The sequence below is a fragment of the Mesoplodon densirostris genome, chromosome 1 (assembly GCF_025265405.1).
Source record: "Mesoplodon densirostris isolate mMesDen1 chromosome 1, mMesDen1 primary haplotype, whole genome shotgun sequence".
Taxonomy (NCBI): Eukaryota; Metazoa; Chordata; class Mammalia; order Artiodactyla; family Ziphiidae; genus Mesoplodon; species Mesoplodon densirostris.
This window is the reverse complement of record NC_082661.1, coordinates 108,057,192-108,085,058: the sequence shown is the minus strand read 5'-3', so window position 1 is coordinate 108,085,058 and position 27,867 is coordinate 108,057,192. Positions and strand designations below refer to the sequence as shown.

The following is a 27,867-nucleotide window of genomic DNA, read 5'->3' as shown; positions in this document are numbered from 1 at the left end:
TATCTGATACATGATTTGCAAAATTTTTCTCCCATTCTGTAGGTTGCCTTTTCATTTTGTTGATTGTATCTTTTGCCCTGCAAAAGATTTTAAGTTTGATGTAGTCCCACTGGTTGAATTTTTTTCACTTTTTGGGGTGCTTTTGGTGTCATATCTATAGAATCATTGCCAAGACCAATATTGAGGAGCTTCCTCCCTATGTTTTCTTCTAGGAGTTTTATGGTTTCAGGTCTTAATGTTTAAGTCTTTGATTCATTTTTCTTTAATATCTTTATTGGAGTATAATTGCTTTACAATGTGTTAGTTTCTGCTTTATAACAAAGTGAATCAACTATACATATATATCTATCCCCATATCTCCTCTGATTCATTTTTTTTTAATTTATTTATTTTATTTATGGCTGTGTTGGGTCTTCGTTTCTGTGCGAGGGCTTTCTCTAGTTGTGGCAAGCGGGGGCCACTCTTCATCGCCGTGTGCGGGCCTTTCACTATCGTGGCCTCTCTTGTTGCGGAGCACAGGCTCCAGAGCGCAGGCTCAGTAATTGTGGCTCACGGGCCCAGTTGCTCCACGGCATGTGGGATCTTCCCAGACCAGGGCTCGAACCCGTGTCCCCTGCATTGGCAGGCGGATTCTCAACCACTGCGCCACGAGGGAAGCCCTCTGATTCATTTTTGAGTTAATTTTTCTGAGTGGCATAAGATAGGGATGCAGTTTTATCTTCTGCATGTGTTTATCCAGTTTTCCCATCACCATTTGTTGTAGAGAATATCATTTCTCTACTGCATGTTCCTAGCGTCGTTATGAAAATGTGAGTTGACTGTATATGTGGAGGTTTAATTCTGGGCTCTCTATTCGGTTCTGTTGGTCTGTGTGTCTATTTCTATGCCAGTATCATGAAAGTATTTTTAAAAACATCTTTAACGGTTTATTTGTGTGTTTGTGGATGGAGAAAACAATTGATTTTTGTATGTTGATTTTGTATTCAGCAACCATGCAAAATTTATTATTTCTAATAGTTTATCTGTCTTTTAAAAAATTTTTATGTATACAATCATGTCATCATGAATAATGGCAGTTTTATTTCTTCCCCAATCTCTTATTTGTTTGTCTTGTTTGTTCAACAACTTCTAGACTGAATAGGAATAATTGTTAAATAGAAGGAGTGGTGATAGTGGCATTGTTTCCTCACTTCCCAGTTTACAAGGACCAACATTTCTCCTTTTTCTCAGATAAGCAAGTTGTGTTCTATAGTCAGCTCTCCGTATCTGTGGGTTCTGCATCCACAGTTGGTTGAATCCGTGGATCAAAAATATCAATACTTGGAAAAAAATTCTGGAAGGTTACAAAAAGCAAAACTTGAATTTGCTGAATGCTAGCAAATATTTACATGGCATTTAAATTGTATTTACAGCTACTTACATAGCATTTATATTGTATCAAGTATTGTAAGTAATCTAGAGATGATTTATGTATATGGGAGGATGTGCATAGGTTATATGCAAATCCTGCACTATTTTATGTAAGGGACTTGAGCATCTGCAGATTTTGGTATCTATGGGGTTCCTGGAACACAGGATGACTATTCCTAGTTTCCTGAGAGTTTCTGTCATAAATGGGCAATACCTTTTATCAAATGCTTTTCTTATTGTCTCTACTGAGAATACTTTTTTCTCCTTTATTTTATTAATATGGAATATTACATGGATTTAATTTTAAATGTTCAGCCTACCTTATTTTCCTGGAATCAACCCAGATTGTGATATATCATTCTTTTAATGTTCCAAACTGAATTCTGCTTGCTATTATTATGTTTTAGATTTTTTTCATCCATGTTCAGGAAGATGCTTGGTCTGTATTTTTCCTTTCTCATAATGTCCTTTTAGATTTTGCTACCTCTGTTTTGTTGGTCTAATAAGTTGGGGAGTGTTCTCTCTTTTTCTATTCTTTGGAAGAATTTGTGTAAGATTGACGTTATTTCTTCCTCAAGGGTATAGGCAGAATTTGTCCTTCTAGCCACCTGAATCTGGAGTATTCCTTATGAGACAGTTTTTAAATTTTTAGTTTAATTTCAGTTATGTATGGGACGATTCACATTATTTTGTTTCCCAATTTTGGTAAGTTGCATTTTTTTTTTTTTCGGTACACGGGCCTCTCACTGTTGTGGCCTCTCCCGTTGCGGAGCACAGGCTCTGGACGCGCAGGCTCAGCGGCCATGGCTCACGGGCCCAGCCGCTCCGCGGCATGTGGGATCTTCCCGGACTGGGGCACGAACCCTTGTCCCCTGCATCAGCAGGCGGGCTCTCAACCACTGCACCACCAGGGAAGCCCTGGTAAGTTGCATTTTTTAAAAGAATTTATTCGTTTCATCTAATATTTTTAAATGTTTGGTATAAAGTTCTTTTAATATTTACTTAACAGTTTTTACTGTCTGTAGGAGTGCGGGTTTTTTTTTCATTTCTAACATTGGTTAATTGTATTTTTCCTTGATAATACTTGTCAGAGGTTTTCAATTTTATTAGACATTTTGGAGCACTTCTTTTGGGGTTATTTTATTAGTACTTTTATCTATTTCCTTCCTCTGTCTTTGGACTATATTGCTGGGAGTTTTTCCCTTCTAAATTCTTGAGATGGATATTTAACTTATTGGTTTTTCAACCTTTTGTCTTTTTAAAAAAAATAAATTTATTTATTTATTTTTGGCTGCATTGGGTCTTCATTGCTGTGTGTAGGCTTTCTCGAGTTGTGGTGAGTGGGGGCTACTCTTCATTGCGGTGGGTGGGCTGCTCATTGTAGTGACTTCTCTTTGTTGTGGAGCACAGGCTCTAGGCGCATGGGCTTCAGTAGTTGTGGCTCGCGGGCTCTAGAGCGCGGGCTCAGTAGTTGTGGTGCACAGGCTTAGCTGCTCTGTGGCATGTGGGATCTTCCCAGACCAGGGCTTGAACCCACGTCCCCTGCATTTTTCTTTTAATTTTTGTACTTGCTTTAAGTGGTTGATCCTCAGTTCTTACTATATATTTGCCTCTCCTAGTTAGAGTTTCCCTTTCCTATAGATTCTTCCTTCTTTTCTACTTAGATAAGACACTATCGGTTTTTTTTTAGAGTAGGTTTAATATTGATGAACTCCTAGTTTTTGCTTGTCTGAGTAATTCTTTCTCTCTCCTTCATGATAATCTTGCTAGGTAGAGTATCCTAGTTTCCAGGTTTTTCCCTTTTAGCACTTTAAATGCATTATGCCACTCCCTTCTGGCCTGCAACATTTCTGCAGAGAAATCAGCTGATAGTCTTATGGGGTTCCCTTGTATGTGTTTCTGTTTTTCTTTTCTTGCCTTTAGAATTCTCTCTTTAATTTTTGCTGTTTTAATTATGATATGTCTTATTGTGAGTCTGTTTGGGTTCATTGTGCTTGGGACCCTCTGTGCTTCCTGTACCTGGACATCTGTTTCCTTGTTCAGATTTGGGAAGTTTTCAGCATAATTTCCTCAAATACATTTTTTAATCTCCTTTTCTCTCTTTCCTCCTTCTGGAACCCATATAATGTGAATATTGGTATTCTTATTGTTATCCCAGAAATCTCTTAAACTGTTTTCATTTTTTAAAATTTGCTTTTCTGATTGTTGTTCTGATTATGTGATTTCCATTATTTTATCTTCCAGATAACTTATGCATTCTGCTGTATCACCTAGTCTGCCTTTCATTCCTTCTAGTTTTTTTTTTTTTTTAATTTCACCTGTTGAATTCTTTATTTCTGATTGGGTCTCTTTGATGTTTTCTAGCTCCTTGTTAAAGTTTTCATCGTGTTGATCTATTCTTTTCCCTAATTCAGTTAACATTTGTATTACCAATGCTTTGAATATTTTACCTGGTAAATTGTTTATTTCTGTTTCATTATTTATTTTTTCAGGGGTTTCTCTTGCTCATTCAGTTGAGAGCAGTTCCTCTGCCTTTTCATTTTGCTTAACTTTCTCTGCCTCTATGAATTTAGGTAAAACAGTTACCTGTTGTCATCTTTTTTTTTTTTTTTTTTTTTTGCGGTATGCGGGCCTCTCACTGTTGTGGCCTCTCCCGTTGCGGAGCACAGGCTCCGGATGCGCAGGCCCAGCGGCCATGGCTCACAGGCCCAGCCGCTCCGCGGCATATGGGATCCTCCCAGACCGGGGCACGAACCCGTATCCCCTGCATCGGCAGGCGGACTCTCAACCACTGCGCCACCAGGGAGGCCCCCTGTTGTCATCTTGAAGGGATGTTCCCATGTGGGAATATCCCTGTACAGACTCCGTGTGCCCCATGCCTTTGGAGGGAGCGGTGGATTTGACATGGGTGCAAGCCAGGTCTTTCCTCAGGGTGTGCTGGCAGCTCTTACCTTGGTGTAGGGGGTGGGGCTGGAAATGGAGGTGCAAGAGCTGAAGCCGGGTGTATGCCGGGACTTCCTCTCTGCTCAGTGGCCATCACCACCCTATTGGGTGCAGGGTCTGATTCCACGTGGCCAGAGCAGACCCCCTGAATGTTGACCCCGAGCTGGCTGTTTCCTTTAAGTCTGTGCTTTTCCCTCTCCCAGCGCCAGGACCCTTGCCCCAGAGCGGGGTGTGCTGAAGCAAGTGGGGCCCGTGCAGGCCTTTGGCTCCTAGCTGTTTGCAGTGTGCTGCCTGTGCAGGCACCTGTATTTGTGTGCCCACTCCGCTCAGACGCTGCCTTGGGAGCAAGTCCCCTTTCCCCTCACAGCCGATCCCCGCCCCCAGCCTCTGCCGCCCCAACAGTGGTGCAGAGCCACGTCGCAGGGCAGCTGGGCTAGCGTGCACTCTCAGAGGGTATTAGGGGGCAAGGTGTGATGAAGCGGCCGCCATCAGAATCTGGGCTGCTTCTGAGCCTCTGCTTGAGTAGGTTGCAACAGCGGTCACTGCTGCCCCACCCGGACTCTGTCCTGGGACCGGGGTCCCTCTATGTCCCATGTTAGCATCCTTTCCACAGTCACGTCCACCTCAGATCCAGTCCTACAGTGTTACATGGATTGAGCGGGGCTGGAGTGTTCCTTCAGCTGGGGCTGGGGAGCTCGGCAGGATGGTCAAGGGAAAACCAGCAGCCTCTAGGCAGACCTCTCTGCCTTGGGGGCACACTTCCAGGGCTCGTGTTCCTCACAAGTGGAGTCCAGGCTTCCCTCAGCCCTCCTGTTATCATCTTGGCCATCCTCCAACCAGCCAGGGGGGCTCACCTTCCCCGCATCAGACACCAGGACTGGGGCCCCCAATCTGTGGCTTAAGCTGTTCACCCCCAGGGAGGATTTCTGCTCATATAATCTCCCTTCTCCTGAGTCCCCTCCCAGGCACAGGTCCCAACCCAATTGCTCTCCTTCCCTTCCTATATGATGGTATGTGTATCTTTTTTACAGCCTTGGCTGTACAGCAATTCTTCTGCCAGTTTCCAGTTAGTTTTCAGTGAGATTTGTTGCACATATAGATGTGTCTTTGATGTGCTCATCAGGAGAGGTGAGCTCCACATCCTCTTTCTCTGCTACCGTGACTGATCCCCTGTTACAGCATTTTAAAAAGACTGTTCTAGAATCTTATAGCTTCCAATGATACTGACTCCTTAACAAAAATTGTCCATTTACTGCTTTTTGTCATTAATCTATTTTTTTTGTGACTGCTTTAAAATTTTTATTTTTACCGTTTTATCCAAAAGTTTTGCTATATGCACCTATGTGTGGTTGTCTTACATTTATTCTCTTTGGCTTCATAGGGTTTCTTAAATCAGTGACTTGAATGCCTTCTCTCATTTTATATTCATTTTTAAAAATATTTATTTATTTATTTAATTTTGGCTGCGTTGGGTCTTTGTTGCTGTGTGCAGGGTTTCTCTACTTGTGGCGAGCGGGGGCTACTCTTCATTGCAGTGTGCAGGCTTCTCATTGCAATGGCTTCTCTTGTTGTGGAGCACGGGCTCTAAGCACATGGGCTTCAGTAGTTGCAGCATGCAGGCTCGGTAGTTGTGGCTCACAGGCTCTAGAGCACAGGCTCCGTAGTTGAGGCACACGGGCTTAGTTGCTCCACAGCATATGGGATCTTCCTGACCAGGGCTTGATCCCGTGTCCCCTGCATTGGCAGGTGGATTCTTAACCACTGAGCCACCAGGGAAGTCCCCTTCTCTCACTTTACAATGTCATCAGCCAGAACCTCTCTTCAAATGATGCTTCAATGTTATTCTTTCTCTGTTTTCCATTTTTTCTGTCAGTCTATTTACACATATGTTACAGTTTTTCACTGTGTCCTTTGTCTCTTATTCTCTCTGCAGTATCAGCCATACTCTTGACTCTGTTACATTCTAGGTCGTTTCTTTTGGTGTCTCTTCAAGTGCACTAATTCTCTATTCAACTGTTTCTAATTTATCATCAAATACATCTGTTGTATAGTTTAATTTTGCTTATTTTATTTATCAGTTCTACAATTTCTGTTTTTTCTTGTTTACAGTTTTGTATTGAAATTCTGCATTTTGTCTTTTATCTTCTTTTTTTTATTTTTTTTATTTTACAAATTTAATCAGTTATACATATACATATGTTCCCATATCCCCTCCCTTTTGCGTCTCCCTCCCACCCTCCCTATCCCACCCCTCCAGGCGGTCACAAAGAACCGAGCTGATCTCCCTGTGCTATGCGGCTGCTTCCCACTAGCTATCTACCTTACGTTTGGTAGTGTATATATGTCCATGCCGCTCTTTCACTTTGTCACAGCTTACCCTTCCCCCTCCCCATATCCTCAAGTCCATGCTCTAGTAGGTCTGTGTCTTTATTCCTGTCTTACCCCTATGTTCTTGATGACATTTTTTCTTAAATTCCATATATATGTGTCAGCATACAGTATTTGTCTTTCTCTTTCTGACTTACTTCACTCTGTATGACAGACTCTAGGTCCATCCACCTCATTACAAATAGTTCAATTTCATTTCTTTTTATGGCTGAGTAATATTCCATTGTATATATGTGCCACATCTTCTTTATCCATTCATCCGATGATGGACACTTAGGTTGTTTCCATCTCCGGGCTATTGTAAATAGGGCTGCTATGAACATTTTGGTACATGTCTCTTTTTGAATTATGGTTTTCTCAGGGTATATGCCCAGTAGTGGGATTGCTGGGTCATATGGTAGTTCTATTTGTAGTTTTTTAAGGAACCTCCATACCGTTCTCCATAGTGGCTGTACCAATTCACATTCCCACCAGCAGTGCAAGAGTGTTCCCTTTTTTCCACACCCTCTCCAGCATTTATTGTTTCTAGATTTTTTGATGATGGCCATTCTGACTGGTGTGAGATGATATCTCATTGTAGTTTTGATTTGCATTTCTCTAATGAGTAAAGATGTTGAGCATCCTTTCATGTGTTTGTTGGCTGTCTGTATATCTTCTGTGGAGAAATGTCTATTTAGGTCTTCTGCCCATTTTTGGATTGGGTTGTTTGTTTTTTTGCTATTGAGCTGCATGAGCTGCTTATAAATTTTGGAGATTAATCCTTTGTCAGTTGCTTCATTTGCAAATATTTTCTCCCATTCTGAGGGTTGTCTTTTGGTCTTGTTTATGGTTTCCTTTGCTGTGCAAAAGCTTTGAAGTTTCATTAGGTCCCATGTGTTTATTTTTGTCTTTATTTCCATTTCTCTAGGAGGTGGGTCAAAAAGGATCTTGCTGTGATTTATGTCATAGAGTGTTCTGCCTATGTTTTCCTCTAGGAGTTTGATAGTGTCTGGCCTTACATTTAGGTCTTTAATCCATTTTGAGCTTATTTTTGTGTATGGTGTTAGGGAGTGATCTAATCTCATACTTTCACATGTCCCTGTCCAGTTTTCCCAGCACCACTTATTGAAGAGACTGTCCTTTCTCCACTGTACATTCCTGCCTCCTTTATCAAAGATAAGGTGACCATATGTCCGTGGGTTTATCTCTGGGCTTTCTATCCTGTTCCATTGATCTATCTTTCTGTTTTTGTGCCAGTACCATACTGTCTTGATTACTGTAGCTTTGTAGTATAGTCTGGAGTCAGGGAGCCTGATTCCTCCAGCTCCGTTTTTCGTTCTCAAGATTGCTTTGGCTATTCGGGGTCTTTTGTGTTTCCATACAAATTGTGAAATTTTTTGTTCTAGTTCTGTGAAAAATGCCATTGGTAGTTTGATAGGGATTGCATTGAATCTGTAGATTGCTTTGGGTAGTAGAGTCATTTTCACAATGTTGATTCTTCCAATCCAAGAACATGGTACATCTCTCCATCTATTTGTATCATCTTTAATTTCTTTCATCAGTGTCTTATAATTTTCTGCATACAGGTCTTTTGTCTCCTTAGGTAGGTTTATTCCTAGATATTTTATTCTTTTTGTTGCAATGGTAAATGGGAGTGTTTTCTTGATTTCACTTTCAGATTTTTCATCATTAGTATATAGGAATGCCAGAGATTTCTGTGCATTAATTTTGTATCCTGCAACTTTACCAAATTCATTGATTAGCTCTAGTAGTTTTCTGGTAGCATCTTTAGGATTCTCTATGTATAGTATCATGTCATCTGCAAACAGTGACAGCTTTACTTCTTCTTTTCCCATTTGGATTCCTTTTATTTCCTTTTCTTCTCTGATTGCTGTGGCTAAAACTTCCAAAACTATGTTGAATAAGAGTGGTGAGAGTGGGCAACCTTGTCTTGTTCCTGATCTTAGTGGAAATGGTTTCAGTTTTTCACCATTGAGGACGATGCTGGCTGTGGGTTTGTCATATATGGCCTTTATTATGTTGAGGAAAGTTCCCTCTATGCCTACTTTCTGCAGGGTTTTTATCATAAATGGGTGTTGAATTTTGTCAAAAGCTTTCTCTGCATCTATTGAGATGATCATATGGTTTTTCTCCTTCAGTTTGTTAATATGGTGTATCACGTTGATTGATTTGCGTATATTGAAGAATCCTTGCATTCCTGGAATAAACCCCACTTGATCATGGTGTATGATCCTTTTAATGTGCTGTTGGATTCTGTTTGCTAGTATTTTGTTGAGGATTTTTGCATCTATGTTCATCAGTGATATTGGCCTGTAGTTTTTCTTTGTGACATCCTTGTCTGGTTTTGGTATCAAGGTGATGGTGGCCTCGTAGAATGAGTTTGGGAGTGTTCCTCCCTCTGCTATATTTTGGAAGAGTTTCAGAAGGATAGGTGTTAGCTCTTCTCTAAATGCTTGATAGAATTCGCCTGTGAAGCCATCTGGTCCTGGGCTTTTGTTTGTTGGAAGATTTTTAATCACAGTTTCAATTTCAGTGCTTGTGATTGGTCTGTTCATATTTTCTATTTCTTCCTGATTCAGTCTTGGCAGGTTGTGCATTTCTAAGAATTTGTCCATTTCTTCCAGGTTGTCCATTTTATTGGCATAGAGTTGCTTATAGTAATCTCTCATGATCTTTTGTATTTCTGCAGTGTCAGTTGTTACTTCTCCTTTTTCATTTCTAATTCTATTGATTTGAGTCTTCTCCCTTTTTTTCTTGATGAGTCTGGCTAATGGTTTATCAATTTTGTTTATCTTCTCAAAGAACCAGCTTTTAGTTTTATTGATCTTTGCTATCGTTTCCTTCATTTCTTTTTCATTTATTTCTGATCTGATTTTTATGATTTCTTTCCTTCTGCTAACTTTGGGATGTTTTTGTTCTTCTTTCTCTAATTGCTTTAGGTGCAAGGTTAGGTTGTTTATTCGAGATATTTCCTGTTTCTTAAGGTGGGATTGTATTGCCATAAACTTCCCTCTTAGAACTGCTTTTGCTGCATCCCATAGGTTTTGGGTCATCGTGTCTCCATTGTCATTTGTTTCTAGGTATTTTTTAATTTCCTCTTTGATTTCTTCAGTGATCACTTCGTTATTAAGTAGTGTATTGTTTAGCCTCCATGTGTTTGTATTTTTTACAGCTCTTTTCCTGTAATTGATATCTAGTCTCATAGCATTGTGGTCGGAAAAGATACTTGATACAATTTCAATTTTCTTAAATTTACCAAGGCTTGATTTGTGACCCAAGATATGATCTATCCTGGAGAATGTTCCATGAGCACTTGAGAAAAATGTGTATTCTGTTGTTTTTGGATGGAATGTCCTATAAATATCAATTAAGTCCATCTTGTTTAATGTATCATTTAAAGCTTGTGTTTCCTTATTTATTTTCATTTTGGATGACCTGTCCATTGGTGAAAGTGGGGTGTTAAAGTCCCCTACTATGATTGTGTTACTGTCGATTTCTCCTTTTATGGCTGTTAATATTTCCCTTATGTATTGAGGTGCTCCTATGTTTGGTGCATAAATATTTACAATTGTTATATCTTCTTCTTGGATCGATCCCTTGATCATTATGTAGTGTCCTTCTTTGTCTCTTCTAGTAGTCTTTATTTTAAAGTCTATTTTGTCTGATATGAGAATTGCTACTCCAGCTTTCTTTTGTTTTCCATTTGCATGGAATATCTTTTTCCATCCCCTTACTTTCAGTCTGTATGTGTCTCTAGGTCTGAAGTGGGTCTCTTGTAGACAGCATATATATGGGTCTTGTTTTTGTATCCATTCAGCCAGTCTGTGTCTTTTGGTGGGAGCATTTAGTCCATTTACATTTAAGGTAATTATTGATATGTATGTTCCTATTCCCATTTTCTTAATTGTTTTGGGTTCGTTATTGTAGTTCTTTTCCTTCTGTTGTGTTTCTTGCCTAGAGAAGTTCCTTTAGCATTTGTTGTAAAGCTGGTTTGGTGGTGCTGAACTCTCTCAGCTTTTGCTTGTCTGTAAAGGTTTTAATTTCTCCATCAAATCTGAATGAGATCCTTGCTGGGTAGAGTAATCTTGGTTGCAGGTTTTTCTCCTTCATCACTTTAAGTATGTCCTGCCACTCCCTTCTGGCTTGTAGAGTTTCTGCTGAGAGATCAGCTGTTATCCTGATGGGGATTCCCTTGTGTGTTATTTGTTGTTTTTGCCTTGCTGCTTTTAATATGATTTCTTTGTGTTTAATTTTTGACAGTTTGATTAATATGTGTCTTGGTGTATTTCTCCTTGGATTTATTCTGTATGGGACTCTCTGTGCCTCCTGGACTTGATTAACTATTTCCTTTCCCATATTAGGGAAGTTTTCAACTATAATCTCTTCAAATATTTTCTCAGTCCCTTTCTTTTTCTCTTCTTCTTCTGGAACCCCTATAATTCGAATGTTGGTGCGTTTAATGTTGTCCCAGAGGTCTCTGAGACTGTCCTCTGTTCTTTTCATTCTTTTTTCTTTATTTTGCGGTGCAGCAGTTATTTCCACTATTTTATCTTCCACCTCACTTATCCGTTCTTCTGCCTCAGTTATTCTGCTATTGATCCCATCTAGAGTATTTTTTATTTCATTTATTGTGTTTTTAATCGATGCTTGATTCGTCTTTAGTTCTTCTAGGTCCTTGTTAACTGTTTCTTGCATTTTGTCTATTCTATTTCCAAGATTTTGGATCATCTTTACCATCATTATTCTGAATTCTTTTTCAGATAGACTGCCTATTACCTCTTCATTTGTTAGGTCTGGTGGGTTTTTATCTTGCTCCTTCTCCTGCTGTGTGTTTTTCTGTCTTCTCATTTTGCTTATGTTACTGTGTTTGGGGTCTCCTTTTTGCAGGCTGCAGGTTCGTAGTTCCCGTTGTTTTTGGTGTCTGTCCCCAGTGGCTAAGGTTGGTTCAGTGGGTTGTGTAGGCTTCTTGGTGGAGGGGACTACTGCCTGTGTTCTGGTGGATGAGGCTGGATCTTGTCTTTCTGGTGGGCAGGTCCACGTCTGGTGGTGTGTTTTGGGGTGTTTGCGGACTTTTTATGATTTGAGGCAGCCTCTCTGCTAATGGGTGGCGTTGTGTTCCTGTCTTGCTAGTTGTTTGGCATAGGGTGTCCAGCACTATAGCTTGCTGGTCGTTGAGTGAAGCTGGGTGCTGGTGTTGAGATGGAGATCTCTGGAAGATTTTCGCCGTTTGATATTATGTGGAGCTGGGAGGTCTCTTGTGGACCAGTGTCCTGAAGTTCGCTCTCCCACCTCAGAGGCACAGCACTGACTCCTGGCTCCTCAATTTGGGATGATTTGTTGTCTATTCATGTATTCCACAGATGCAGGGTACATGAAGTTGATTGTGGAGCTTTAATCCGCTGCTTCTGAGGCTGCTGGGAGAGGTTTCCCTTTCTCTTCTTTGTTCTCACAGCTCCTGGGTCTCAGCTTTGGATTTGGCCCCGCCTCTGCGTGTAGGTCGCTGGAGGGCGTCTGTTCTTCGCTCAGACAGGACAGGGTTAAAGTAGCAGCCTCTTTGGGGACTCTGGCTCACTCAGGCCGGGCGGGAGGGAGGGGCACGGAGTGCGGGGCGAGCCTGCAGCGGCAGAGGTCGGCGTGACGTTGCACCAGCCCGAGGCGCGCCGTGCGTTCTCCCAGGGAAGCCGCCCCTGGATCCCGGGACCCCGGCAGTGGCAGGCTGCACAGGCTCCCGGAAGGGCGGTGTGGACAGTGACCTGCGCTCGCACAGAGGCTTCTTGGCGGCGGCAGCAGCAGCCCCAGCGTCCCACGCCCGTCTCTGGGCTCCGCGCTTTCTGCCGCGACTCGCGCCCGTCTCTGGAGCTCCTTTACGCGGCGCTCTTAATCCCCTCTCCTCGCGCACCAGGAAACCAAGAGGGAAGAAAAAGTCTCCTGCCTCTTCGGCAGCTCCAGAGTTTTCCCGGACTCCCTCCCGGCTAGCTGTGGCACATTAGCCCCCTTCAGGCTGAGTTCTCGCCGCCAGCCCCAGTCCTCTCCCTGCGCTCTGACCGAAGCCCGAGCCTCAGCTCCAGTGCCGCCTGCCCCGGCGGGGGAGCAGACAAGCCTCTCGGGCTGGTGAGTGCCGCTCGGCACCGCTCCTCTGTGCGGGAATCTCTCTGCTTTGCCCTACCCAGGTATGTGGGGAGTTTCTTGCCTTTTGGGAGGTCTGGGGTCTTCTGCCAGCGTTCAGTAGGTGTTCTGTAGGAGTTGTTCCACGTGTAGCTGTATTTCTGGTGTATCTGTGGGGAGGAAGGTGATCTCCGCGTCTTACTCTTCCGCCATCTTTCCTACAACCTCGTCTTTTATCTTCTTGAGACTCAACATAATCATTTAACAATATGTGTCTGATAATATCTGATGCACTTGTGTGTCTTTTTCTGTTGTCTATTTTTCTATTGATTTTCTTTTATTTTTGATTTGTATCTCCATGTTTATAGTTTTGGTTTTTTTTTTCGGTACGCGGGCCTCTCACTGTTGTGGCCTCTCCCGTTGCGGAGCACACGCTCTGGACGCGCAGGCTCAGCAGCCATGGCTCACGGGCCCAGCCGCTCCGCGACATGTGGGATCTTCCCGGACCGGGGCACGAACCTGTGTCCCTCGCTTCGGCAGGCGGACTCCCAACCACTGCACCACCAGGGAAGCCCATATAGTTATTTTTTATTTTATGCTGTGCAGATACCTAGATTGACATTATCTTTTTTGGGATAGGACTTGTGTTTGATTTTGCCAGGGACCTGGGACACTAGCACTCCAGGATCACCTGGAGTTACATTCAGGGATTTAGAAAATTTAAAGTTGAATTTTTAGCCCTGAGAGGACTGTCTCCTTCTAGTTTACCTTTATTCCTAGTGTGATGGTGTTTTGGATCCTAACCTAAAGCAAGAGTGTCACTAGGAGCAACCCCTGCAGAGACACTAACTTCCAATCCTTTCCCTGATAACCTGCAGTCAGATTCTCACAGAAACCCTCAGGGAGTGTCTGCTCCCTAGGTGTTTGTCCTCCCCTGGATTCTTGCTTTTCAATTCTTCCTTAATTTAATACTCCCCTCCCCTTTATTTACATTTACATTTATTCTACTGAAGGGTATATAAATATGTGTATGGGTGTGTGTGTGCGTGTGCACACACACCACAAAATGTCATTTTTTAAGTCTCCAGCAGAAGGGCTGGTTCTAATGACTTCTTCTGTCATTACACTGGTTATTATTTTTATAATGCACATACAATTTATAGCCAATTCCTTTCTCGTGTCAACATACGTCATGAAGAAAATGTTACAGAGCATTTGATGGGATAGGATTTTAACAACTCTTGCTTACTCTTACATACCATAATTTTCAATTCATAGTGCTACTTTTGGAAATTCTGCTTTTCTCTCTTTTTTAAACATAAATAACACTGAAATAAATATATTCTATTATATGAATATTTTTTATACATTACTGATTTATTTTCCCCTTAGGGAAAACTTCTATAAGTAGAATTGCTGGTTCCAAAGGGATCAGTATTTTAATTTCTTAAAAATTAATGAATTTTTAATTGAAGTATAGTTGATTTACAGTGTTGTGTTAATTTCTAGTATACAGCAAAGTGTTTTATATACACACATGTATATATTCTTCTTAAGATTCTTTTACATTACAGGTTATTACAGAATATTGAATTTGGTTCCCTGTGCTATACAGTATGTTCTTGTTGGTTATCTATTTTATATATAGTAGTGTGTATTACAGTAGTGTGTATCTGTTAACCCCCAAATTTAATTTATCCCTAGCCCCGCATAGGAACCGTAAGTTGGCCTTCTATGTCTGTGAGTCATTTCTGTTTTGTAAATAAGTTCATTTTTATCATTTTTTTAGATTCCATATAAAAGTGACATCATATGATATTTGTCTTTCTCTTTCTGACTTACTTCACTTAGTATGATAATCTGTAGGTTCATTGATGTTGCTGCAAACAGCATTATTTCATTCCTTTTTATGGCTGAATAATATTCCATTGTATATATTACCACATCTTCTTTATCCATTCATCTGTTGATGGACACTTAGGTTGCTTCCATTTCTTTGCTGTTGTATATAGTGCTTCTCTGAACATAGGGGTGCATGTATCTTTTTGAATTAGAGTTTTCTCCGGATATATGCTCAGGAGTGGGATTGCAGGATCATATGATAATTCTGTTTGTAGTTTTTTAAGGAACCTCCATACTGTTCTCCAGAGTGGCTGCACAACTTACATTTCCATCAAGAGTGCAGGAGGTTTCCCTTTTCTCCACACCTTCTCCAGCATTTGTTATTTGCAGACTTTCTGATGCTGGCCATTCTGACTGGTGTGAGGTGGTACCTCATTGTAGTTTTGATTTGCATTTCTCTAATGATTAGTGATGTGGAGCATCTTTTCATGTGCCCATTGGCCATCTGTATGTCTTCTTTGGAGAAATGTCTATTTAGGTCTTCTGCCCATTTTTTATTTTTATTTTTCCCATTTTTTGATTGGTTTTTTGTTGTTGTTTTTGAGTTGTATGAGCTATTTGTATATTTTGGAAATTAAGCCCTTGTCAGTCGTATTGTTTGCAAATATTTTCTCCCAGTTCGTAAGTTGTCTTTTCACTTTGTTTATGGTTTCCTTTGCTGTGCAAAAGCTTTTAAGTTTAATTAGGTTCCATTTGTTTATTTTTGCTTTTATTTCTATTGCCTTAGAGACTGACCTAAGAAAAAAATGGTACGTTTTGTGTCTGGGAATGTTTTCCCTTATGTTCTCTTGTAGGGGTTTTATGGTGTCATGTCATATATTTAAGTCTTTAAGCCACTTTTAGTTTATTTTTGTGTATGGTGAGAGGGAGTGTTCTAACTTCATCAGTTTACATGCAGCTGTCCAGCTTTCCCAACGCCACTTGCTGAAGAGAGTGTCTTTTCTCCATTGTATATTCTTTCCTCCTTTGGCGAGGATTAGTTGACCATAGGTGTGTGGGTTTATTTCTGAACTCCCTCTTCTGTTCCATTGACCTATATGCCTGTTTTTGTTCCAATACCACGCTGTTTTGATTGCTGTAGATTATAATATTGTCTGAAGTCTGGGAGGTTTCTTCCTCTAGCTTTGTTCTTTTTCTTCAGGATTGCTTTGGCAATTTTGGGTCTTTTGTGGTTCCATATAAAGTTTAGGATTATTTGTTCTAGTTCTTTGGAAAATGTCATGAGTAATTTGACAGGGATTGCATTAAATCTGTAGATTGCTTTGGGTAGTATGGCCATTTTAACAATATTAATTTTTCCAATCCAAGAGCACAGGATAACTTTCCATTCTTTGAATCATCTTTACTTTCCTTTATCAACATTTTACATTTCTCAGGGTATGTCTTTCACCTCCTTGGTTAAATTTATTCCTAAGTATTTTATTTTATTTTTCATTTTTGATGTGATTTTAAAAGGGATTTTCTTTTTACTTTCTCTTTCTGATATTTAATTGTTAGTGTAAAGAAATGCTACAGCTTTCTGTAGATTGATTGTATATCCTGTCACCCTGCTGAATTCCTTTATCAGTTCTATTTTTTTTTTTTTTTTTGGCGGTATGTGGGCCTCTCACTGTTGTGGCCTTTCCCGTTGTGGAGCACAGGCTCTGGACGCGCAGGCTTAGCAGCCATTGCTCATGGGTCTAGCCACTCCGTGGCATGTGGGATCTTCCTGGACTGGGGAACGAACCTGTGTCCCCTGCATCGGCAGGCAGACTCTCAACCACTGCGCCACCAGGGAAGTCCGTTCTAGTATTTTTTGTATGGAGTCTTAACGGTTTTCTATATGTAGTATAATGTCATCTGCACATAATGACAGCTTTACCTCTTCCTTTCCAATTTGGATACCTTTTATTTCTTTTTCTTGCCTGACTGCTGTGGCTAGGACTTCCAATACAACGTTGAATAGAAGTAGTGAGAGTGGGCTTACTTGCCTTGTTCCAGATTTTAGCAGGAAGACTTACAGCTTTTTCACTGTTGAGTATTATATTGGCTGTGGGTTTGTCATAAATGGCTTTTATTATGTTGAGATATGTTCCCTCTATACCCACTTTGGGAAAAATTTTATCATGAATGGAAGTTGAATTGCATCAATATTTAAATTCTTTTGCTACTCAATTCCAATTCAGAAAATTTGCACAAATTTGCAGTCTCAATGGTAGTAATGTCAGTACTTATTTTCAACATAGTTAAGAAAACACCCCTTTATATTATCCTGAAATATTTTCAGAGACCTTGGCTCATCTTTAAATTTAGTCTTCTTGGTGTTACTCTAATTATTCATTTTTTTAAACATCTTTATTGGAGTATAATTGCTTTACAGTGGTGTGTTTCTGCTTTATAACAAAGTGAATCAGCTATACATATACATATGTTCCCATATCTCCTCCCTCTGTGTCTCCCTCCCACACTCCCTATCCCACCCCTCTAGGTGGTCACAAAGCACCGAGCTAATCTCCCTGTGGCTGCTTCCCCCTAGCTATCTATTTTACATTTGGTGGTATATATAAGTGCATGCCACTCTCTTACTTTGTCCCAACTTACCCTTCCCCCTCCCTCTGTCCTCAGTTCCATTCTCTAAGTCTGTGTCTTTACTCCTGTCCTGCCCCTAGGTTCTTCAGAACTTTTTTTTTTTTAAGATTCGCTGTATATGTGTTAGCATACGGTAAGTATGTATTACTTATGTATTACTTATGCTAACACATATATATGTGTTAGCATATGGTAAGTCTTTCTGACTTACTTCACTCTGTATGACAGTCTCTAGGTCCAACAGCCTCACTACAAATAACTCAATTTCGTTCCTTTCTATGGCTGAGTAATATTCCATTGTATATATGTGGCACATCTTCTTTATCCATTCATCTGTCGATGGACACTTAGGTTGCTTCCATGTCCTGGCTATTGTAAATAGAGCTGCAATGAACATTGTGGTACATGACTCTTTTTGAATTCTGGTTTTCTCAGGGTATATGCCGAGTAGTGGGATTGCTGGGTCGTATAGTAGTTCTGTTTTTAGTTTTTTAAGGAACCTCCATACTGTTCTCCATAGTGGCTGTATCAGTTTACATTGCCACCAACAGTGCAAGAGAGTTACCTTTTCTCCACACTCTCTCCAGCATTTATTGTTTGTAGATTTTTTGATGATGGCCATTCTGACTGGTATGAGGTGATACCTCACTAGTTTCGCTTTGCATTTCTCTAATGATTAGTGCTGTTGAGCATTCTTTCATGTGTTTGTTGGCAATCTGTATGTCTTCTTTGGATAAATGTCTCTTTAGGTCTTCTTTCCATTTTTGGATTGAGTTGTTTGTTTTTTTGATATTGAGCTGCATGAGCTGCTTGTAAATTTTGGAGATTAACCCTTTGTCAGTTGCTTCATTTGCAAATACTTTCTCCCATTCTGAGGGTTGTCTTTTCATCTTGATTATGGTTTCCTTTGCTGTGCAAAAGCTTTGAAGTTTCATTAGTTCCCATTTGTTTATTTTTGTTTTTATTTCCATTTCTCTAGGAGGTGGGTCAGAAAGGATCTTGGTGTGATTTATGTCATAGAGTGTTCTGTCTATGTTTTCCTCTAAGAGTTTTATAGTGTCTGACCTTACGTTTAGGTCTTTATTCCATTTTGAGTTTATTTGTGTGTATGGTGTTAGGGAGTGTTCTAATTTCATTCTTTTCCATGTAGCTGTCCAGTGTTCCCAGCCCCACTTATTGAAGAGGCTGTCTTTTCTCCATTGTATATTCTTGTCTCCTTTATCAAAAATAAGTTGACCATATGTACGTGTGGGTTTATCTCTGGGTTTTCTATCCCGTTCCATTGATCTATATTTCTGCTTTTGTGCCAGTAGCATACTGTCTTGATTACTGTAGCTTTGTAGTATGATCTGAAGTCTGGGCTCCTGATTCCTCCAGCTCCAGATATCAAAAGAAATCTGGAGTAGCAATTCTCATATCAGACAAAATAAAATTTAAAATAAAGGCTATTACAAGAGACAAAGAAGGACGCTACATAATGATCAAGGGGTCAATCCAAGAACAAGTAACAATTGTAAATATTTATGCACACAACATATGAGCACCCCAATACATAAGGCAAATGCTTACAGCCATAAAATGGGAAATTGATAGTAACCCAGTCATAGTAAGGAACTTTAATACCTCACTTTCACCAATGGACAGATCATCCAAAATGAAAATAAATAAGGAAACACAAGCTTTAAATGATAACTTAAACAAGATGGACTTAATTGATATTTATAGGACATTCCATCCAAAAACAACAGAATACACTTTCTTCTCAAGTGCTTATGGAACATTCTCCAGGATAGAGCATATCTTGGGTCACAAATTAAGCCTTGGTAATTATTCATTTTTATTTGTCATTTTTATGTACTCAGTTGACCCTTGAATAATGTAGGAGATAATCTCACTGTACTTTGTAGTTGGCCCCATATCTGTGGTTCCTGTCCATCCGCAGATTCAATCAGACACAGACCGTGGAGCATGGCAGTATTTATAACCCCATGTAAGTGCACCCTCTCAATTCAAACCCACATTGTTCAAGGGTCAGTGTCCTCTTCCAGGGTTGTAATTTCTTATTTAATTATGAACCAGGGGTGCTTTGGGAAGTCACATTCACGTGTTCTGTCAAGAGCTGATTAAATGGCTACAGTATAATATTAACTGTGTCATGATTGTGGCAAAAATGTAAATTATCAGTTTGAAAATGATGCAGTAGTTAAAAAAGTCTACACTATGTTATTATGAAATCATGTGCAGTATGATTACAGCTGTAGAATATATTAAAAGAAGGATTAGAAAATATACCCAGTGGATGCTGTTGTGTATAGTAGTGATTATTTATTGTTTTTTATTTTCCCTATTTCAAAGTGACTCTATATAGTTGTCCTGTTGTTTTTTAACGATTAAATGATCAACGCAAACCAAAATATCGTGAGTACAGTTCAGTCTACTCTCAGTGCATCTGCTGTTTATCCTTCCAGTCATAAAAAGTCCAAGTGAGTTAAAGTAGATAAATGGATTTTCCATCATTCCCCTAATATCAATAATGTGTTTATCACCACCTTATTCCAAATAGTATTTACAGTGATTAGTAAGAAAAGTAAGATATGGTAAAATAGTAAAATTCAGCCATGAGTGCACAAAAGAAAAAAAAAGACAAAACTAAGCTGCGCAGGGAACATAAATGGAGGTAGGAATGAGGCTAATCAGAAGCATACATTCTGGAATTGGAAAACACGTGACATGCGGCCCATTTACCTATTTCAGATTTTCCAACAGCCAGAACAAAAAGCACATCACGTCCATGGCATTAACAAAGCACAAATAAACTTAGTACCATCCAGGTATTTAATTCCTCAAATGAAGCTGTAAAGTTCCAAGATGAGACCTTTGATCCTCAGAACCCTTCTCCAGAGAGTGCTGTGGAAGGGGATGGACACACCCTCCGTGTACTCCCTGAGGGCCTGCTGTATTGTTCTTAGTGGTCACGCCCAGGCTTAGCTGGCTGGAGCAGTTCTTGAGGCCAGTGTGACCAGGTACAGGCTGAGAGCCGTCTGCTGGCCTGACACAGATTTTTCTCTGTACTCCAGGGATGGATAGCGTGCATGTAAAGAAATGGTCGTGTGCCGTACTTCGTGGCAATTTTTTACTTTTGTTGCTGTCAGTCAAACTTTCGAAGTTTGTTAGGAGAGTGCACTTGCTGGGATGTCTGGGATACACGGACTGTATTTACCACTCAAATAGAGACCCTTTGGCCTTGAAAGACAGACAGTGGAGCTGAGGCAGTGCTGAGAGCTGAGGAGGTGAAGAGCCCAGACTAGGATTGTTCCCACATGCAGGGCAGCCCATGGCCACGTGCTTACACGTCCTAGGAGTGGGCAGCCACGCCTCTCAGGGAGTAATCTAGATCCTCCCCCATGCACAGACCGAAGGCATGGTTAACAGAAACGTTACCAAATATTATCGAAAGGTGACAACCAAACCCTCATCTTGACTACAGCAGTTTCAACAAAGCACTCTTAGAATGCCTCACTTCAGTTGTTACAGTTTTCTAATGGGCCCTCTAAAATAAACTATTTGTGAATTGCAGCTCTGAGTTATTTGGGGGGTTATTATATATAGGCCAGTTAAAAGATGGGGAAATATCTGCTAAAAGAAACTGTTTTCTTTTTTGGGATCACTAGCTTGTGGCCTGTTTATGCCACTTTGAGATTGTGATTTTAAATCTTCTGATCTGCCTAAGGTTGAAAGCATGTATTTGTTTTCTTTAATAGGAATAAATGATCCAGTTCAACAAAAATCAAAACAGACTTTAAGAATTTAAGGCGGTGGAGTAGTGTCAGGGAAAAGTGTTCCTGTTTTAACTCATATAAAACTATGGTATAATTTGTTAAAAGACAATTTTATTGATCTTGACCCTTCCAATTCCTTAATACTCATTGTGTGTCTGTTATGTATACAGAATAAAACCGGCAGAAAACAAGGGGTATAGGATGTGGTTGGTGACTGGTGGCAGGAAGCTTGCATATTCTACTTGGGAAAATAACACATACATGTTTGAAATATTAAACAGAAATACAACAGAGAAAAAGACATGCATGGATGGTTGAGGAAATGCCATAGGGCAGTTGTTAATTGAATTTAAAGCTTAGTGACAGTCAGCACAGATGCCAAGGGAACTTTGCAGACTACAGTTTGTTCACCTAGCTTCTCAGAATAAAGCAAAGATTTCGTGCTGATTCAACAACCACATGGTGTGGTGTACATTTGATGACAATATTTAATTCCTCTAAAAGGACTTTTCAAAATACGGGAAATGTGTGATTATTCTAATGAAACATAGATTAAAAAAATCAAAACAAGTAGTAGTCGTGGTGCTTATACTTGAATCACACCATGTGGTTTTCATAGCTCTTTCCACATAGTGTTTGCACCCGCCTCACTCCAGTCCTGCGAAAAAGACAAGAGCAGGCAGTTTTCCTGAATTACTGGCGAGAACACTGAGGCCTCATAAAGTTATGAGATTTGTCTGGGGTACAGCACTGATTATATCCTAGGAGTTTTATCTGCTCCATATGTTTCTTTATATGGTATAGTTGTGAATAGGTTTAGATATAATGGATCACTTGATACCTTTGTTTTCCATTTGATGCACACAAAGTATCCCTCTGGCACCTTGTTAATAAGCAAATAAAGAAAATGAGATCCCCAGCTCCAGCTGCTGCTCATGTTGACAAACCATCTCTTTCATTTTTTCCTTTTATTTGACAAATTCGTTAATTCAGTAGACACTAAGCGGATTTTATGGAGTCGTCTTAATATTCTCAAGTGCTTGGGGAGATTGACAGGACTTGTGTACACACCTCATGTGCTGAAGGAGTTCAGGAAGTTGAGAGGTGACGAGCTACACTCAAAACCGTGTTCGGTCACCGATCCAGATCACGTGCTGGTAGCTGTCAACATAAGGGGTGGCCGGCGTCCTGTCGGCGCTGTGACTTGGGAGTGGGGAGGGGACACCCCAGCTAGACTTAATCATCGGTTAGATTCCACGGGTGGGGAGGCTAAGTGGGACCTTCTAGTGGAGTGGAGCTTGATTTAGGAAACTCGGGGAGATGAATCTGGGAGGATGAATGGGAGGAATACAGAAAAACTTGAACGACAGGTCAAAGAGTTGACATGTGATTCTGTAGATGTTAAAGAGCCATGCAAGAGCTTTGTGGTTGCTTCTTCTCTGCTCGTGGAGCCACACGATGAAGGAGAGGTTTTGTCATCACAGAGCTGTAATGTATTCCAGTCCTGGGGTGGGGCTGAAAGACTGCAGGACTGGCCGGGCTGTTCTGGCTTTTGCAGAGTGCTTGTAGCAAACTTCATTTTTCAGTGAGTGATGAAATCCTGAGGGCAGCCTTTTGTCCCCCTAGCTGCTGATGCTGCCTCTTATATGAAGCAGATGAAGTCCGAGGCTGAATGGGTTTACTAGTAGGATGGTGACGCTAGGTCAGAGTTCCCCTTTTAGGGAACATACATCTCGTTCCCCTGGCAGCGAGTGCTTGACTGCTCCTTACGTGCAAGCTTCACGTGATGCGGACATGAGGACTGTAGGATTCTGTGCCGAGTGGTTGCCGACAGCCTGGGTGTTGCTTCCTAGACCAGCGCTGGATGCAACACTGTCAGGGCATCGAGCCTTGACCTCGCCCCTTGCCCATGTCTTACCTTGTTCTTGTAAGAATGAGGACATTGTCTGATGTTTTTGCTGGTCCATATTCATTGAATTCCTTTATTTTACCAACGAGAGCTCATTTCTAATATCATGCTAATTAAACCACTCATTTTGCCAATGAAAAGCTACTTTTTTTTTTTTACTAAAGTGTTGTTGATTTACAGTGTCGTGCCCATCTCTGCTGTACAGCAAAGTGAGTCAGTTATACACATACAGACTTTTTTTTTATATTAGTTTCCATTATGGTTTATCACAGGATATTCAGTATAGTTCCCTGTGCTATACAGTAGGACCTTGTTGTTTATCCATTCTAAATGTAATAGTTTGCATCAACCAACCCCAAACTCCCAATCCCTCCCTTCCCCACTCCCCTCCCCCTTGGCAACCACAAGTGTGTTCTCTTTGTCTATGAGTCTGTTTCTGTTTCTTAGATAAGTTCATTTAGATTTAGATTCCACATATAAGTGATATATGAAATTTGTCTTTCTCTTTCTGACTTACTTCACTTAGTATGATAATCTCTAGGTCCGTCCATGTTGCTGCAAATGGCATTATTTCATTGCTTTTTATGGTAAGTAATATTCCATTGTATATATGTACCACATCTTCTTTATCCATTTATCCGTTGATGGACATTTAGGTTGTTTCCATGTTTTGGCTATTGTCAACAGTGCTGGAAAAGCTACTTTTAATATTCAGTAGGCCAAATAGCAAAGCCTCTGATGTCAATCAAGGTATGAATACTTGAAAGATGTGACTGGCTGAAATGCTGGCCAGGTCTGCATTGGGACCCTTCCGATTCAATACCACTGACCCAGGAATCTGAGTTCTCAGTTAAGGCCAGTGACTGTCCCTAAAGGTGAAGTTTAAGCTAAATGATCTATACATTGTATTTTACTGTTGACACTGAAGAATATTTTATGAAGTTCTTAAATTAACTTGTTAAACAAATTACAGAAATATCAGTGCCTCTCCATCCGTTCACTCAAGTTCACAATTTCAGCGTGGTGGTTACAGCATGTTTTTTGTTATTCTCTCTGCTTTACTTTTTATGTTGATCAAAAGGTTTAGGGAAATATACCTGTAAGGAAGGAAGACATCATGAAGAGAACCCAGGGCTTGTGTACATTGTGAGCCTGCATCCTGAAGAAGCTGTCACCCTGAAATCCTAGCGGGCAGTTTCCCAAGTTGTTCACAGGCCTTGGTGTGGTGTCTTTTGTGAGGTTCCCACTTGGCTTCCTGGCACGAGGTGTAGTTATGAGCCTGCTTCTCATTCTGTCTGGATTCTCTTGGTCTGCAGCTGGGAAGAGCTTTCTTTGCCAGATCCCTGCCCAGTTCTTTTTTTCTTGGCAGGTTCATTTACTTTTTTTTTTTCATGGTTTGTCTCCCAAACAGTCCCCAACCTGGACGCACAATAATCAGTTTCCTGGGCTTCCTGCTCTTGAAGGTGATAAAGCTATTATGGTCCTTCATGCCCAGCGCTGCCTGTTCTCTGACTTTACCACAAGTGTTTAAACAGATTTCAAAGGGACATCGTATTCCAGTGCATTGAAGATGCCTCATCAGGGGGCTTTGTGATTGAGTGGATTTTCTGACCTTGTAATTCCCTCTAGGCCCACATGGCCTCCTACCCTCAAAGATAGAGACTTAAATCTTACCATAGAATAGAATTTGAAACACGTATGGTTATGAAAATGAAAAGTTCGTTTGAAGGATTGTTTATGTGATGAATCTACACTGACTTGTATAAAATGCTGTTTAATGTTTTATGGATGTTTGCGTGTATATATATGCACACCACACGTATGTTTATGATAGAAATGATGTTGCAAATATCAATCAAGAAGACTCCATTTTTTTTCATGATTGAATTAAAATAGCTTTTTTGGTTTTTTTTTTGAAATATAGCAAGATCAACTTTACACCTGGGCTGCAGTTAGTCAACCTACACACTCACTGGATTATATAGAAGGGCAGTTTCCCAGGAGAGTCCCAGCTACTTGGCCACCGTCTAAACCTCCTGACGAAAAACACAGGCCCAAGGATGCTGACACAGGTAGGCCCCCGGGAAGAGTGAATATTCTGAAAGTAACATCGAATAACTGTGCAGCATCTACTGGGTACTGAGTCTGGGTTTCTCTTCCAAGTATTTCTTAGATTATACTCTGCATATAACTCAAGCTAAATCACCGGGAAGCTTGTTAAATTGAAAATTCTTATGCCCCATCTTCAAGGCTGCTGAGTTCTGGGGAACGGGCCACTGGGTTGTCCAGTTACTACAGTGTATATAAAGTCCGAGAACCACTGCTTCGGGGTCCAGCTGTGGCCACCACCCGGGGGGAAGCTGCACACTCCGCATGGGCTGAGAGCTCGGAAAGGAACTTTCTGCCTACTGGCTTCAAGGGTGGTGGCCACCATACCTCTTTCCCCTGTCTCTTCCCTTACTGCTTTCTTTGAACTTTTCTTTGTTTCTTCCTTTGCCTTCAGAGATAACTGACAGAGGCAAAATAGAGAAACATGTTTTACTAAATCTAAATTTTAAGTAATTCAAAAAATTGTTCAGTATTCAGATGTAATATTTTTCTAAAAAATATTTCCTTTTGGTGGTTTTTTCTCTTTGTCCTTTGTGTCATTCTAAAGTATTTTGTGTTATTTTTGAAGTATTTTGAAGGTAACATGAGATTATTGTCAGCTTTATATGGAGCCTGAAGCTAGGAAAGCACTTTGTATTTATTGTATTGAATTAAGAATCCTATTTTTGTAACAATGTTTTTATGGAATTTGGTTGTTTATCATTGTCTAACTCATGAGTTCCCTTTAAAGCCAACAATGACCCACACTGTCAGGGACTTTATTCTAGGTTCCTGCCCAAAGGTCTGCAGAGGGGCCTAGTGCTTATAACCTCTGTTTTTCTCCCAGTCCTGGAGCGATGCATTTACCTGTTTCTTCTTTGCACTGAGACACTGAATGGGGGCTCACACCTAATGCTGCATGTCCCCCTTTTACTGTCTGATGCTTTTGAAACACTGCTTAGTGTTTACTTGGTGGACTGTACTCCCTGAAATGAACCACATACAAGAGATGCAACGTAGGACACGTGTTCTGTGTAGGGCTCTGAGTTTCCTGTGGTGCAGAGAACAGTTGATCAAGGGCCAAGGTAGACCTTCAGAGAAGAGGGAGTGCTGACATAACACCTGAAAAAAACAAGCACATAAAAGCATATTTAGTTTTAAAAGGAAAAGCATATAACTAAAAGTAATGATCCCATTAAATACACTATTTTATTTGTTTATGTTAAAAATTACTTACTGGTTAGGAAATAACTAGGTGTAGATATAGTAGAATCAGTCAATTTCAATGAGTTATTTTAACAGTTGTTCATATCTTGTGTTTTACATCATTGATTAGGATGATGTTTTCATTTTTTTCTTTCCTAGTGTGTCTACTAATCTCAACTTTAACTGAAACATTTTATGTTACTGATTTTATTGTATACTGGAGGAACACTAGATGGAAAGTTAATTAGTGATCATCAGAATTTTAGTTTGGTAGGAGATGATAGTCGGAATTGATGTCAGGAAGTTTGTAACCTAGTTTTTTCTTCATTATTTGATGTAGCTTGCAAAACGCCAGAGCAGTAATTTTTAATATAACAACTTGTCTCCTTTTAAAATATGCCTTCTTGAAGAGGATGATGGAGGTAAGTAGAAAATAGTTTAATGTAGTGACTTGTTTCAATTGATCTGTTTTAAACCCAACAGCCCAACAGCTCTTTTGTCCAAATTGTCTAATGGCCCTTCTAAACTTTTGCTGCTGTGATTCCATGCGGCATTCTCATTCTGGGGCATTCACCTTCCCTGTCATAGGCAAGCAGTCAGTTGTAAGAGTGAGAATGTAGATAATGTAGTAAAAACTGTGCATAGAGTCTACTGTTTAAAAAAAATAGGTATGAATTGTAGTCTTTGATAATGTGATTATTAACAGTGATAAACTATTTTCAGTGTACTTGACTGTGATTGGTGCAAGGATGTCACGGCTAAAATCACTGTTTGCAGCATCTGGTCCCTTTCAGTTTTGACTTAAAGAGCTCAATGACTTTTTTTCTTTTCGAAGAAGAAAGACTTGTGGTTCCATCTTAAAAAATTGACAACTTGGTATTTCTTTATTTTCCCCCTTTTGGCTCTTCTCCACACTGGTTTCTAATCCACATGTCCAGCTAATTCAGATTCATGGTGCTGCCTTTCTCGGGAAACTCACTTTTGTTTTTCCATGATCCATTTTGTGAAACGGGCTTTTCTCCACCTTCACCTATTGATGTAGAAATGGACCTTCTGCTTTGTGAGTCTGAGTGCAGAGGCTGCGGTGAAGCCTCAAGGGCTGTGGATTCCTGGGAATCTTTGGCTCCCAGCCTGTTCCCTGCAGCCTGTCTACATTGCCTCCACAGTGGAGCCTGACTGTCTGAAGTCTGTAGAATGTTTCCTGGAAGGACAAGGCTGGAAGAGAAGTTAGGAAGCAATGTGCTTGCTCCAGAAGTTTGTGGCAGAAATAGTAATAAGAAGAAAACTTTTTACTTACCTTGTTTTCTCTTTCTCTCTACTCTCTTCATTTTCTTTTACTTATTTGATACAACCCACCTCCCTGCCACGGTGGTTCTTTATTCTGGAGCCCCGTGGCATTTTATTCATATCTCTATCATGTGGATTATTTAGATATGTAATTTTTCTGTCTCTACATATCTGTCTTCTGTGTAGACTCCCGACATTTCAAGACCTTTGGACACATAGTATATACTTAAATATTTAAGTGAATAAATGAAGATCTTTTGTTGAAAAAGATAAAAATAAATA

At 40.4% G+C, this 27,867-nt stretch overlaps 1 protein-coding gene across 1 annotated transcript in view; it reads left to right on the top strand.

Moving 5' to 3' along the window:
- Nucleotides 1-27,867, top strand: part of LOC132488463 (formin-2-like) — a 328,380-nt gene that overhangs the window by 71,082 nt on the left and 229,431 nt on the right. The window contains exon 5 of the mRNA XM_060096653.1: nt 24,929-25,076. Within this exon, the coding sequence (XP_059952636.1) occupies nt 24,929-25,076 (148 nt within the window). The remainder of the gene's footprint in view (nt 1-24,928; nt 25,077-27,867) is intronic.